This window comes from Sander vitreus, chromosome 23 (assembly GCF_031162955.1).
Source record: "Sander vitreus isolate 19-12246 chromosome 23, sanVit1, whole genome shotgun sequence".
Classification (NCBI taxonomy): domain Eukaryota; kingdom Metazoa; phylum Chordata; class Actinopteri; order Perciformes; family Percidae; genus Sander; species Sander vitreus.
This window is the reverse complement of record NC_135877.1, coordinates 12,890,893-12,904,951: the sequence shown is the minus strand read 5'-3', so window position 1 is coordinate 12,904,951 and position 14,059 is coordinate 12,890,893. Positions and strand designations below refer to the sequence as shown.

At 37.8% G+C, this 14,059-nt stretch overlaps 1 protein-coding gene across 6 annotated transcripts; it reads left to right on the top strand.

Annotated features, from left to right (window-relative positions):
* The first annotated feature begins 2,176 nt into the window (after positions 1-2,176).
* napepld (N-acyl phosphatidylethanolamine phospholipase D) lies at positions 2,177-12,527 on the top strand. Of its 6 annotated transcripts, none has more exons than XM_078281695.1 (10): positions 2,177-2,435; positions 5,316-5,388; positions 6,634-6,747; positions 6,964-7,104; positions 7,997-8,221; positions 8,349-8,452; positions 8,639-8,804; positions 9,041-9,189; positions 9,632-9,746; positions 11,053-12,527. In XM_078281695.1, exons 1-10 carry the CDS (start codon positions 2,293-2,295, stop codon positions 11,182-11,184), a joined length of 1,362 nt encoding a protein of 453 aa, XP_078137821.1. In that variant the 5' UTR covers positions 2,177-2,292; the 3' UTR covers positions 11,185-12,527. The 6 variants fall into 6 exon arrangements, with proteins under 6 accessions (XP_078137821.1, XP_078098592.1, XP_078098594.1 ...); XM_078242468.1 differs by lacking the exon at positions 2,177-2,435 and adding an exon at positions 3,015-3,033; XM_078242467.1 differs by lacking the exon at positions 2,177-2,435 and adding an exon at positions 3,040-3,328.
* The last annotated feature ends 1,532 nt before the right edge of the window (positions 12,528-14,059 follow it).

Here is a 14,059-nt window from a genome sequence, read left to right as displayed (position 1 = left end):
TTGCTTGTATATGTTTTTTTCTGTTGTAACCATTTGGGTGAAGTCTTTTGAAAAACTGTTAAAAGAACTTGTCACCAAAACTGAGCACCTGCTTGACCCATTACAGTTTGCGTATAGGACTTGGCGAAGGGTAGAAGATGCTACCACCACTCTGCTAAACCTTGTTTTTAAACATCTTGAAGGCAGCAAAACACACACGCCAGGCTGCTATTTGTGGATTTCTCGTCTGCTTTTAATACAATCCAACCCCACATTTAAATCTAAAAGCTCATTAAGAACTTTGGTTTAGATTTTAATCTTATGGGCTGGATCCTTGATTTATTTTTTTTTTTTAACTAACAGAACTCAGAGAGTGGGGGTGAATGGACGCATGTCAGGAGAATTAAGTTCAACTATAGGGTCCCCTCAGGGCTGCGTCCTTTCTCCTCTACTCTATATTCTGTAAAATAATGACTGCTGCAGCCATTACGACTCTGTCATAGTCAGTCTTCTTCATGCTTGTGAAAACAGCCATGGTCCTGTTGATGAGTTTGTACAGTGGTGTGACAGCTAAACTGAATGTAACAAAAACTAAGGATATGAGTTTAGATTTTAGGCACACTACAAGTACCTGGGGTATTTTATTGATGACAAGCTGAATTTTAATTATAACACTGAGATGCTGTGTAAGAAAGGTCAGCCACGTTTGTTCTGCCTCTGGAAGTTATCTCAGTTTCATGTTGATAAGACCCTCATGATTCCATTTTATAGATGTTATATCAAGTCCGTTTTAACCTTTTCTTTAATCTGTTGGTGCAGGAACCTCGGCATCAAGGCCAAAAATGCACTGTCCAGGATAATGAAAGTGAGCAGCAAGATCTTGCATTACAGCAGAGTATGCTATCTGATCTGTTCAACAGACAAGTAGGGAGGAAGGCTGAAGCCATCCTGTCCGACAACGCCCACCCTCTTTACTCTGAAATTCAAATGATGCCTTCTGGCTCTAGGTTCAGATTCCCTGTGATTAAGGTATCAGGTACAAGCACTCTTTCATCCCCACAGCCATCTCACTTGTGAACTCAGGCCCGGGGGAGGAGGTAGTAACTCTCAACTCACTTGGCAAAGTGAGTAGTTTAGTTAGCGATATGATGTGGTTGGTAATGATGATGATTAGGATCATGATGATGTCAATGCCGCTGATGTGGACAATTTGTGTTATGATGGAAGAGATGTTGATCGTGTATTCAACGTGCCAGGTCACTTTGCACTTTATTGTGGGTATTTGTAGCTTTTTCGTCATTCTGCCGCTTTTTTAGATGTTATTGATGCTGTGCTTTCTACACAAGTCTGTCACCAGTGACTATTGTTGGTCTTCCAGCCCACTGGTATTCAAGTCCCCCCCCAATCTCCTTCTGTATAGTATGACTATGTTGTATTTCATGTATACCTTACTGCAAAAACCAATTGTCCTCCAGGGATAAAATAAAGTTGAAGTTGAAAGTTGGGTTTGATGATGGTTGATTCATGAAACATGATGGAATACAGGTGTTGCACTACAACCAATAGCATACTTGTCAATATCACTAAAAGGACAATTAACACCAAGCATTGTGCACAACAATGGCATATGTTCTGACACGTTAAATAGAGCCAAACAGGTTTAACCCTGATCTTTCATGCTAAGTGGAGCAGAGTTAGACATGCTTCTCAATCCTGAACCTGTCTAGGTTTAGCATACTTTGTAGGATTCACGCTTTCCTGCTGACATTTATTTAACACCCAGCTAGTTATCCAGTATATGGACGTGCATATACTAGATAACTAGCTGGGTGTTAAATAAATGGTTTAAAGTGAAAGGGGTTTAGGGGCGCATAGCCTGTCAGCTGTTGCAGTGACAGTGCATGATTGTTTTTTTGTTTGATGCAACAATGAAGTTTGTAGGCCTACCCACTGAAATAAAAAGGACATGTTTTCTGCCTTAATTCAAGTAATTCAATGTCTTAGGAGTAATAATTGACGTTTAAAGATTGGCATCGCCAGTTGGTACGTTGCAATAGTTGGTGAAATGTAATTAAATCAAATGTAAATGTAATGAAAATTTCATTCAAAAACTATTAAAACATTACCATAAACTTTAGCTACGATATGTGAATTTTCAGATTTCCGAGAGTCCGTGAAAGCATCTAGCAGGAAGTTCAAACAACTTTTGTTGTCCGGACCGACATCGTTCTCGAGCTGTACACAAATGCAACTTTGTCCTCTGGCTGTTTTTTAAAACTCCCAAGCAAATATGGTAAAATACAAAAAGGTAGAATGGAACCAGTGTTGTGCAGGCCTGTACATTTGTTGCTGGCGTGTAGATGTAAGTTTAGTAAATACACCGAGCGACTGAATGCAGTTTGTGTGCTCGGGTTCAACTGGCTTCAGGTGTCCTTCATTAGGAGAAGGACTTCAAGGTAAGTCTACACTTTCACGTTAAATATAAATAATACAAAAGTATAGATGTAGAGTCCTCGTGGGAGCATATAGTAGCTTGGCAGAGATGTGCTAGGTTTTGAGTCGTTATTTCACACTTTTTCTCAGTTATAGCTAAAAGTACTCAAATTTAACTCCGTTATCCTATCTAAGAAGAAATGTGTGCCAGCAATGAGTTTTTTCTAGTCAGTGCTGATGAGACATGCAAACATAAAATGACTTTTGCTGTGAATGAGAGAATAAATCTATTTGCCTTAATGAATAAGGAGACAATCAAATAAGCAGTGATTTATTAAGAAAATAAATCGGCTAACGTTACCTTTCTTTACCGTATTAAATATTATTGGTAATTGTCTTTACCAAATTATTAAGCATAATAAAATATAACAAGTATAATAATAAGCAAGATACACATTTTAGAAATATTTTGTAAGTAATTGACTTATTATTTTAGTGTACAAAATATGATTCCCCACGTTTCTATTATAGTGCGCTCTTTTTTATTAAACAGCCCGCGAGAGTTTTCCGGGCAGTCACGTGATCAGAGGGTTTAGCACCGACGTCAGAGAAACAGAGCTGGTAATGATCCTCACCGTGCTGCCTCCTGCATTTTAAACTCCACGTCTTACCATTTTAAAAAAACATATTTCCAACAGCGGAATTAATATTCCACTCGCTAGTGTGTAAAAGATACGTCATAGTAATGTAAACTGTAACGTTATTGGAAATGCAGAGGGAACCGTATAGCTCCTAATAATAATGTTACCCAGCTCGCATTAACATAGTATAAGAGTTATGGCTATCCTAAATGCAGCAAACATGTCTCCCCGCTAGCAAAACAACTGGTGGTATTCTGTTGCGTTCAAGTTTTCAGGTAAGAAAATAGGCATGTGGCTAGGGTATGTGTTACTCGACGGTGAGTGTATGGTGTTTTCTATAGTTTTCCCCAAGGGACCCATTTTGCTGGGCTAGCTACATTTCTGTTAAAATGCCTTTTAGCTTCGTTATTACAGGAACTTATTTCCTATTTGGCAAATAAGTTAATAATATAGCCAGTGCTGTTCTTGCTGCCTTTCCTCTCTGTGTCAATGTGTCGGGAAATATTTGAAGACTTCTAAAGATGTTAAGGCTATTTATCTAATGGTTTGGCAGTTATTGAGTATAATAGGAACTATCATGTTTAGACTTGTGTGTGATGCTGTCATGAAAATATAGCAGTAATATCATTTGTTTGGGACACTTGCTTTCATGGGAGGGAAACCTGGGCTAGGTAAATGGTATAATCTGCAATTGACTTTCCTTCACAAATATTGTATAACTCTTGCCTGATAACTTAATAGAAATATTGAAATAAACTTGACAACAGAAAAGGAGAGAAACTTCAGGCTATATGTTGCTCATATGACCACATCTGGCACGCTGGCTGGCTACATAGATCTTTGTTTGGTTGTCATCCACAGAGCTCCATTGTTGTCCCGGAGTCTGTGTTTGTGCAGTTAGTCCATTCATGAGGCTGAGTGCATCATCAGCACGCCATAGCTTTAATGTATGGAGTTCCGCAAAGAGGACAAGTGCGTTGTGGTGCTTGTGTTGCAGTACTGCATTGGTGTGTATACCTGGCATAGTCATACATGTCTCTTAGCACAACAGAGGGTCCATCTTTATATTTAGAATAGCCTCTCATCAATATCATGCCATGAAGGGACCACATCTTACAAACCTCTTCAATCAATATGGGATAGCAAAGAAGGCCACACTCAAGTGCATTCTCTCTATAAGTGCATGAAGGAATCATTTGAGTGGATAGTAGTTAGTAAGGGGGTGTGCTGCACTGTGATTGCTGTGGATAATAGCAGGATGAGGAAGGGCTGTGATTAGGCTTGCTGGCTTTGGGGTGTGTAGGTCCAACATAAATTGATGTGCCTAGTAAATGAGGGTGTTTCTTTTCCTATCCCTTAACTAACATTTCAAATTAACTCTCATATTTTGCAACTTGTCCTACAAAGGGGATTATTTTTTTTAGTCACACAGTCAGTCCAGGATTATTTTATATTACCTTGGGTCAGCTCAGCTGAAAGCAGACCTGCAGCTCAGGGTAGGGCTCAACTTAAAGTTTAATATTGCACCGCCATGTTTGAGGTGGATATTGCCTAAGAAGGAATTAGTCAGAGCAGTTTCAGCTGTTGCACTGGGCCTGTAATAGGCCTGTATAAAGTAACAATATGGTTTGAGAACAGCTAAGTAAGATTCTAGTCTGGCCTTATCACTTGGTATTAATAGTTAATGTGGCTTTTTTTTTTAACATGGATTGCCTTCATTATTTCTGTATTATGTATGCATCAGTTACTTTCCAATCAGTATTACACAAAAGAAAGTGCTCTTTGTGTGTTTTTTTTATCTGTCGCCCTCACCATATAACTTGTCATATTAATCTTTCCTGCCAGCAAGAAGACATTATGTCTTCTTGCCGGCAGGAAAGATTAATATTACTAATACATTATGTATTAGTAAGTCTAGCTAGGTGTGGTCTGAAACCAGGTTGAGGCATTTCATTTGGTGCACTGTTAGCACTATTTCACCCCTGATAACGGTGTCATTTGAATACAGTGAAGCTGATGTGTGTGTCTGATTATCAGCGTTCTGTCTCATATGCAAACTGCTATGATTTAACTGTCAGCTGCTTAATGTGCTTGTTGCAGTATGAATGTGTAAGGCTGTCCACATTCTCAGCAGCTTCTGGTGCACCTTTTAAGCAAGGCATGTGACCCCTGGATGCTTCAGGAGCTGTTTGAGCTGTGGTGCTTCTGACTGTGAAGCACTTGGTAACTATGTTGTTTAAAATGTTTGTTTCTGTATGCTAGGTGTAGTGGTGAGCCCATGGAGAAGTCATCTTCAGGCAGAGCAGCACTGGAGGAGAAAAAAGGCCTGGTGGGGGTAAGCAGCATACTACACACAACTAGATGGTAAAAAAAATGTGATATGTGGTAAATTCTAACTTGTAATATACAGTCAATTACCGGTATAACATTTTACAGTGAAATGCATGTTTCTGAACTCATTTAGGAGACTCCTCTTTTGTCTGGGGATATGTGTTTCTGCTGTTGTTGGCTGTCCAAATATGATTACAAATTTGCGATGAACATGACATTTTGACTTGTCATAGCAGGAAAAGCACAGGTGGAACAAATAACATTACTGATCGCTCAATTCTATCTAAGCGGCCCAGTAAGCCATTCCAGTGAACCAGCGTGTAAAATAGCAGGTACTGCTAATCTCAATGGAAATGCAGCTGTTATCAGTATTATTGATTACACCTGTAGTTTTCTTACTGTCAGCAGACATTTTGACATGTCTTTTAGTTTGCTATTACCTAAATTGTTTCTGCTGTAAAAACAATTCTATTTATATTCACTGTTGAGTTACTTGACTCATGCTCTACCTGTTTAAGGGTAACTCCGCAGATTTTACACATCAAAGTCTGTTTACAGGTATTGGGAGTACTACTGCAAATGTGAAAAAAAGTTGTACACAGCCTTTGTGGTTCCAGAAGGAGCTGTGTGAAATCTGATAAATTGCTTCATGCGATGTCATTTGTCATGTCTCTTTGAGCTAAAGACTACAAGATTGAACATGAAAACAAAGTTCTGGTAGTGTGGAGTAAGGAAAGCAGTGAGCTTACCAGACCTCTTAAGCCTGCGCCTCATCTCTGCTTGAGGCTAGCAGCTTGAAGCTCCATTAGCTGCTACTAACATAATGCACCCAAAGCTCTGACTTAACTGTTTGTGGGCGAGTTGCATTGTGGATAATGTAGGCACCAGATTTTGACAAGGAAGAAGAATGCATGAAATAAAATGGGAAGATATCTTTGCTTCTGCTTATTGATTTTGACCCTTTTTTAAACTGTCCATCGTGAGTCCGACGGTGTTATAGGAGTGCGATGTTAAGTGTGTGCAGAACTCTTTGATGATTAAAGTAAAGGCGGGATTGTTGCATTCAAAGCTACCAGAAGCTGAACATGATTCCAATTCATCTTTCTTTTTAATTTGAGGGCACAAGATGTCGTCTTGATGATGGTTGGTTATGTGGTTGGTGATGCTAATTACCCATCAAGTTTAAAATGCCTTAGATAATACATATTGAATCCATCACTGTGGGTCTTTGTTTGTACCTGTACTCCAGGATGGTGGGGTGCTGAGAGGTGCTGAGGGTGGGGAGGTAAATCCTCAGACCCAGAGGAAGAGCAGCTCCTCTCGATCCTCCCGCAAGAGCTTCCGCTTGGACTACCGGCTGGAGGTAAAACCTCACTTCCCATCAGCCCCCTGTCCCCTAAAACCTCTACCTGAAATACACACATCACCTCTTCCGACTTCACCTCATTTCCATAAACGGCCCTTAACATGCCATCTCTACAGTTCTCTACCTATTGTGTTTTAACCTTACGTCGTTTGAAATGCTCTTCTTTAAGCCTAAAATAAATAGCAAAAATGTCATTGTTTACTTTTATTATAGGAGGAAGTGACAAAGTCCTGTCAGGACAAACATGGTCGCTGGACAAACCCCTGGCCCACATGGCGGTTCCCTTCCTACACCACCCTGCTCAGATTCCTGTTGTTGGATAAAAATCACAGCAATATACCAACTAGTAAAGAGGTAGGTACTTATTAGAATAAAAATGTAAAACCATTAACTACATTTTTCATAAGTAAGTCCAAATGGTGTTGAATTGGTATGTTTTAAATTGAACCTTCCCAATGTAATACAGTAGCATATATATGGAAGATGGTATAGAGGATAACTCCAACCTAAAGTGACCCACTTCCACACTTTTAAAAAGCTGCAAATGTATGCCTTTCCTTGTATTATCCTCATAGTGCTTCGTATTAGAGTTCATATACAGTATTTCCCACCTCTGTTGTGGGATTATTGCCCTTGAGTATCTATAGCTCCTAGTGGAAACCTTGCTGAGCTCAGTAAGAGCTTAATAGGGTTCAAAAACTGCATTCACTCAGCAACAGAAACATTTTTAACCCCTTAATTGCACATTTTTGTTGTTATATAAAATGTGAACAACCAGAGAGGTCATAGATATGTAGTTAGCAACATTATGTAAATATATTGTGCTAGATCCTGTAAACTACATGCTAGATCAAACTTCACAGCACACATAAGTAAATAGTTCAAAGAGCTTTTTTATTTTTTTTATTGAGAATACATCATACATTGCAAGCAGCAACAAAAACATGTTGATCCCTGTGTTTAGAGTGGAGCAACCAGTGCAGGACTATAACATTTGCAGAGCCCAGAACACTGAGTCTATTATTAGGGTGCGAGGGGATTAATGTTCATTTTTGAAAAGGATTAGACAAAGTCATACGACTGAAACATCCTATTCCTTTTAATCAGTATGTGGTTGTTTGCTCTCCCTGTCCTTCTGTGCTGCTTCTTTCTCTCTTCCTTTCTTCTGTATCCTTCCCTTTATTCCTCCCTCTACCTCTCTCGGTGCTGCTCTTACTCGTCATTCTCTTTTCCCCTCCATGTGAAGGCTCTGGACAGTGAACTCCCAGTGATGGAACCGTACTTTGTCCAGAACCCAGACCTCTCTGACTCTGGTCCAGGTCTGAGAGTCACCTGGCTTGGCCACGCAACGGTTCTGGTTGAAATGGATGGGCTGAATATTCTGACAGACCCAATCTTCAGCCAGAGGGCCTCACCATTTCAGTTTATGGGACCCAAACGGTACAGAGGCCCCCCCTGCAATGTGGAACAGGTTAAGTACTTTGTTTTTCAATTTCCCTTAAATTCAATAGTTCACCTTTTTTTTCCAAAAAAAAGTTTGTTTCTTTGGCTGCTTCCTTTTTATACCTCGTTTTCATGGTCTATCCTTCTGCCAACAGCTGCCCAGGATCGATGCTGTCGTCATCAGTCATTCTCATTATGACCATCTGGATGCTGGGTCTGTGGCCAGCCTTAATGCACGCTTTGGAGGGGAGCTACGCTGGTACGTGTCGTGGAAATATAGTATAACAGTAACGTTTTGAGGTTCATGTATTCAGCTTACTGCTTACAGCTGCTCAGGAAAGTAAAATGAATTTCAGTGTGAACTGACAAAGTTGTATCGTATTATGCCAGAATTTTAGAATAATCGCATCCCTATTATGCAAGTGTGATAATGTCTGTTTCCCAGGTTTGTGCCCCTGGGTTTGATGGACTGGCTGGTGAAGATGGACTGTGAGAATGTGATGGAGCTGGATTGGTGGGAGGAGAACTGTGTCCCGGGTCATGATGACATCACATTTGTCTGCACACCATCTCAGCACTGGAGCAAACGCACCGCACTGGATGATAACAAGGTAATAGAATGATTATACCTTTTATTATTTATCAAATCATAACGAGTTATCTCAAGACACTTAGGTCTAGACCACACTCTAATTTACAAAAACCCAATAATTTCCCCCAAGAGCAAGCATTTAGTGCAACAGGGGCGAGTCATGCAGAAAAAGGCAGTTTTAAATGTTTTCTTTTGAGTTCAAAACATATTTAGTACATACACCTAACTATTTGTCTTGTGCTCTTTTTCTCTCAGTCTTTATGGGGCAGCTGGTCTATTTTGGGTCCGGACCATCGATTTTTCTTCGCTGGTGATACCGGCTACTGTACTTCCTTCCAGGAGATTGGACGACGCTTCGGACCGTTTGACCTCGCAGCAATCCCCATCGGAGCTTACCTGCCCAGGTTCTATGCATAATACACATACACTGTCCATTTTATTAGGTACACTACAACTGTAAAGTCTACTTTTATAATGTGTGTCATGAATGTGTTCTAGCATAGACCTTTTTCACACCAGACATTTTGGCTCATCATGGTAGAAAGCACAGGTGAAACTATCCTACTATGAAAAAGGTCTAGTTGTACATTATATTGAGGTATTCCCCCATGTTTGTAAATGGGGAGGACAAAAAAAACAGAGAAACACCTCAATCTAATGCTGTCTGGTACAACTCCAACCTCAATATAAAGTTAGAGCTTTTTGACAGTCAACAAAAACTGAACTTTACTAAAGGTAGAATTTATGGCTGAGATGGTGAGCCTAATAGTGGCAACTGTCTGAGACACTAACAGTTAGAACATACGTTTACTGCTATACTGTATGTAAGAATATCTGTTTTTTCAGGAATATGATGCAGGGGCAGCATGTAGATCCAGAAGAGGCTGTTCAGATTCACCAAGACCTCCAGGCCAAACAGTCTGTGGCCATTCACTGGGGAACCTTCGCCCTTGCCTATGAGGTATACAGATACTTTAGTTAGTGAATTTGTGGTCAAACTATTCCTTTAACCCACAAGCAAATGGAGGTTAAGCTAGAATTGTGGCATTTTGTAATTAAAGTGTACACGCACTGCAGCGAGAGTCATGTATCTTAACAATAGCATCTTTATTATATTCCGGTAAATAAACTTTAACAGTGTGTCAAAGCACCAACCTCTGGCTTTTAGGTCTCTGTGAAAACAGGCTGCTGTAATGGTGAACAACGAATTGTAGTCGGCTGTGTCTGTATTTAAAACATTTCTTAGGGTTCCTACTAATGTATCAGTTGCCAGTTTATTAGGTACAGCTAGCTAAAACTAAGCAGTTTAAGCTTTGCAATAAATTCTACTTTATTTTTTTTAAATTAAGGTAAGAATGTTCTAGAGATGTTGATTCAACTTTATGATCTACAGTGGTGCTCATAAGTTTATGAACCCATACTAAAGAGGAATAAAAAAAATCTTTTGGGAATTGATCTTAATGCCTTAATTAAAACAATTTGGAAAAAACCAACCTTTAAGGACACCAATTTTCTTTGTGAATGAATAATGTATCATAAATAAATGTTCGTTAAAACACGGGGCATAAGTAAACACTTAACTATGTTAACAGATTTTTATTTTTAAAAGGCCAGTTATTTCATGGATCCAGGATACTAGAATAACTATCAGGATGCATAGTATCCTGGATCCATGAAATAACTGGCCTTTAAAAATAAAAATCTGCCTGCCTCTATGGGAATTTAACATAGGGGTGTACTTACTTATGCCCCCTGTGTTTTAAAAGGAAGAACATTTCTTTATTTACAATACATTATTCATTCACAAAGAAAATTTGTGTCCTTAAAGGTTGGATTTTTCCAAAAGATTTTTTTATTTTATTTTTTATATTCCTCTTTTTAGTCAACTTTAGCATGGGTTCATAAACTTATGAGCACCACTGTATTTCTACAGTTTGTGGTTCTGGTGAATTGGATTGTGTTAAACTGACTGTTTCTAAGCTAAATAAAGAAAAATAATGTTTTAAACACATTTTTCTACAGACACAGAGCTGACGCATCATTTCATTACAATTCATTGTTCACTGTTATAAATCACAGGGGACATAAAAGCTAGAGTGTTAGAGCACCTATTATGTTCTGGTAACACAACATAACAAAAGGTGTCATTGTTTGTTAAGCTGCACGTCTATTGCTGTAGCTAACAGTTTCATTCTTGCGGCTGTGCTTGGAAAGTCAAAAACAAATGATTACTCACTTTCTCTGGTCCTGTTTCCTCCTTCATCCAGTATTACCTGGAGCCACCGGTTCGTCTCAGAGAGGCTCTGGAACAGAAAGGACTGAAGACAGAATCCTTCTTCACTTTGCATCACGGGGAGTCTCGCCTTATAACTTCACAGGAAGGAGATGTCTTTGACTGATCCTCTTTGTAGCATTTCATGGGCCATGTGTCTGTAACAAAGTGCAGAACATTTGGTCATATTTTGATGGACTTCAGTGATTAAAGTTTGAAATGCATATCCCAACTGAAAATAGGAAATTAACACAATACTGTTTACATACTGAATGTTTGCACCATGCCATTGTGAGCAATACTACCTACAGAAGCTGTAACTCCATTATATAAAACAATCTGATTAATTAGGTTTACACAAAGTGTGTAATCCTCAAACATCTAAATAATCAGTTAACAAAGAGAAATGGGAAATGTAAAAGTACAGTACCAGTTTTACATACACTTTTGCAGCTAAATATTGTTTCTATGGTGATAACTTGATTTTTGGTATTAATGCGTTTTTGTGGTCTGCATGCTGCTTTAGAAAGCTTTCTGGCAAAAACAATGTCCCAGACCGGAGGAGTAACTTAAAAACAGCCACTTAAAAGAAATCTGCATGTTTGTCATCAGTTGACAAACTGCAAAAACGTTCTGACTTTCTGAACATCAACAAATCAGAATATAAATAGTCCAATATAATGAGAATTTAACTCACATGGAGTAATTGGTGATATAGTAACCAGTGCTCTTAAGTGCAGCTAATAATGGAAGTAAAGTTTGTGTATAGGTAACAATGTGGGGTTGAACAACAAACCTTCAGTATGAAGCAGGACTGGAGACAGTTTAATGCAGCTTTCTGTTGACACAGCTGGACTTTGACGTTCCTGTGAGCTGTAATTAAACACAGAAAACAAACCTTTAGAAAGTTATTTAGAGTAGTAATTTTTAAAAATTGGTGCTAGCTAATGCCACAATACAAAAAGGTATTGTTTTTCTGAATGTACTCTGGTCAACCCTAAACTACATAAGACGCAGAAGGGTAAGAAGAAATCAGTTATAGATTTCCACCCACTATGCTCATAGAAAGTGCTGCTGAAAAGCTGTCAGATGCAGGCAGAAGTTGAGCTGGGTTCAGCTTCATGCACTGCAAATATTGTGCATTGTTCCTGCTTCAGAAATTTGGCTTTTGATGCTCTGTAACCACAGCACAGACTTTTTTTTCTCTCTTTACTTTGTGTGATGATTCATATTTTCACTTCTTAGAACTTCAGCCAACAAATGCATTTGCTTCAGAGAGCAACAGTAGAATAAGTGATTTTATTTTTTTATATTTACTTTTCATATTGAATCTTAAGCCTGAATGTACGAACAGTTGACAGCACAATATTGAGTTAATGTAGTAGACTGGTTATACTTACAAGGCCAAACTGTGGCTTACACTTGATCCATGTCACTGAATCTCCCATTAAATATCACTTGCATTTTAAATGTTTGTCTCTTGTGTCAGCAGCAATTTAGGGTCTCTCTCTCTCTCTCTCTCAAAATGACTACTAAAATCAGTATACTATTCAAACAGTATTTGACTCCTTCACATCCAATACTGCAGGCTATTTTCATTGACGTATTAAATGGTTCCTTAACCTAAAAAAAAAAAATGCTCCTTAGTATGAATGTGCTGAACATTAAATGTACTTTAAAGCAAGGATATTGAAGCCACTGTGTGCTTACTGTACATGTTATGGGCTGGTGTATTGTATTAACACTGCCGGAGTTAGTGGTTGAAATATGAATATACTTCAGATAAAAGGTTCTGCCCATAGGTAATATGCAGTATTCCATTAAAATACAGTATAAAATGTCAAAGTCATAAGAAAGGTCATAGTATAATAAAAAGGTCATACTATAATATGTAAAATGTAATATTATAGTTTGCTATTAAAAAGTTATAGTTTGCCACAAGAATTTCATAAAAATATAGCATTATATGTTAAGTCATAATACATTTTGCCATAAAAGTTCCCTAAAAAGTTACTGTGCCATGAAAATGTCACACAATAATATCACATACAATGTGATAGTATACCATAAAAAAGTCATAGTATGCCATAAGATTGCTATACAAATATAATAGTATGTCATAAAAATATAGTATAGAATGTCAAAAAAGTCATATTCAAGAAATGTCATAGTATAGTACATCATGAAAATATCAAACGTCATTATAGTTTGTCATAGAAGTGCCATAATATGCCATCAGAATGTCATAAAAATATAGTGTATGCCAAACAATATAGTATAGTATGCCATAAAAGTAGTATAAAATGTAAAAATAAAAATAAAAAAAAAGTCATTAGTATAGTACAAATATCATTGTATATTCAAATGTCAGCTGGTTTGATTTGCATTGATATGGATCTTATCTCAGTTAGCTATTAGGCCAACTGAAATAAAACCATGCCAGTCTCTAGGTATGGTGAAGGCTATGTGATGATGTGGGGCTATTTTAATTCCAAAGGCCAAGGGAACTTTATCAGGATGCATAGTATCCTGGATCCATGAAATAACTGGCCTTTAAAAATAAAAAATCTGCCTTCCTCTATGGGAATTTAACATAGGGGTATGTATAATTATGGCCCCTGTATTTTAAAAGGAAGAACATTTATTTATTTACAATACATTATTCATTCACAAAAAAAATTGGTGTCATTAAAAGGTTGATTTTTCCTCTTTTTTTTTTAAATTAAGGCATTAAGATCAATTTCCTAAAGATGATTTTTTTTTAGTCAACTTTAGCATGGGTATGAATACTTATGAGCAGCACTGTATTGTGCTACTGTATTATTATTATTATTATATATAAAATGTCAGAGTATGCCATAGAAAATATAGTATAGTATGCTATACCATAAAAATATATATGTATAAAATGTCAAATGTCATTAAAAGGTCATAGTACAGTATGTGATAAAAAGTTATAGGAACATGTCATAGTATGCCATAAGATTGCCATAAAAATACAG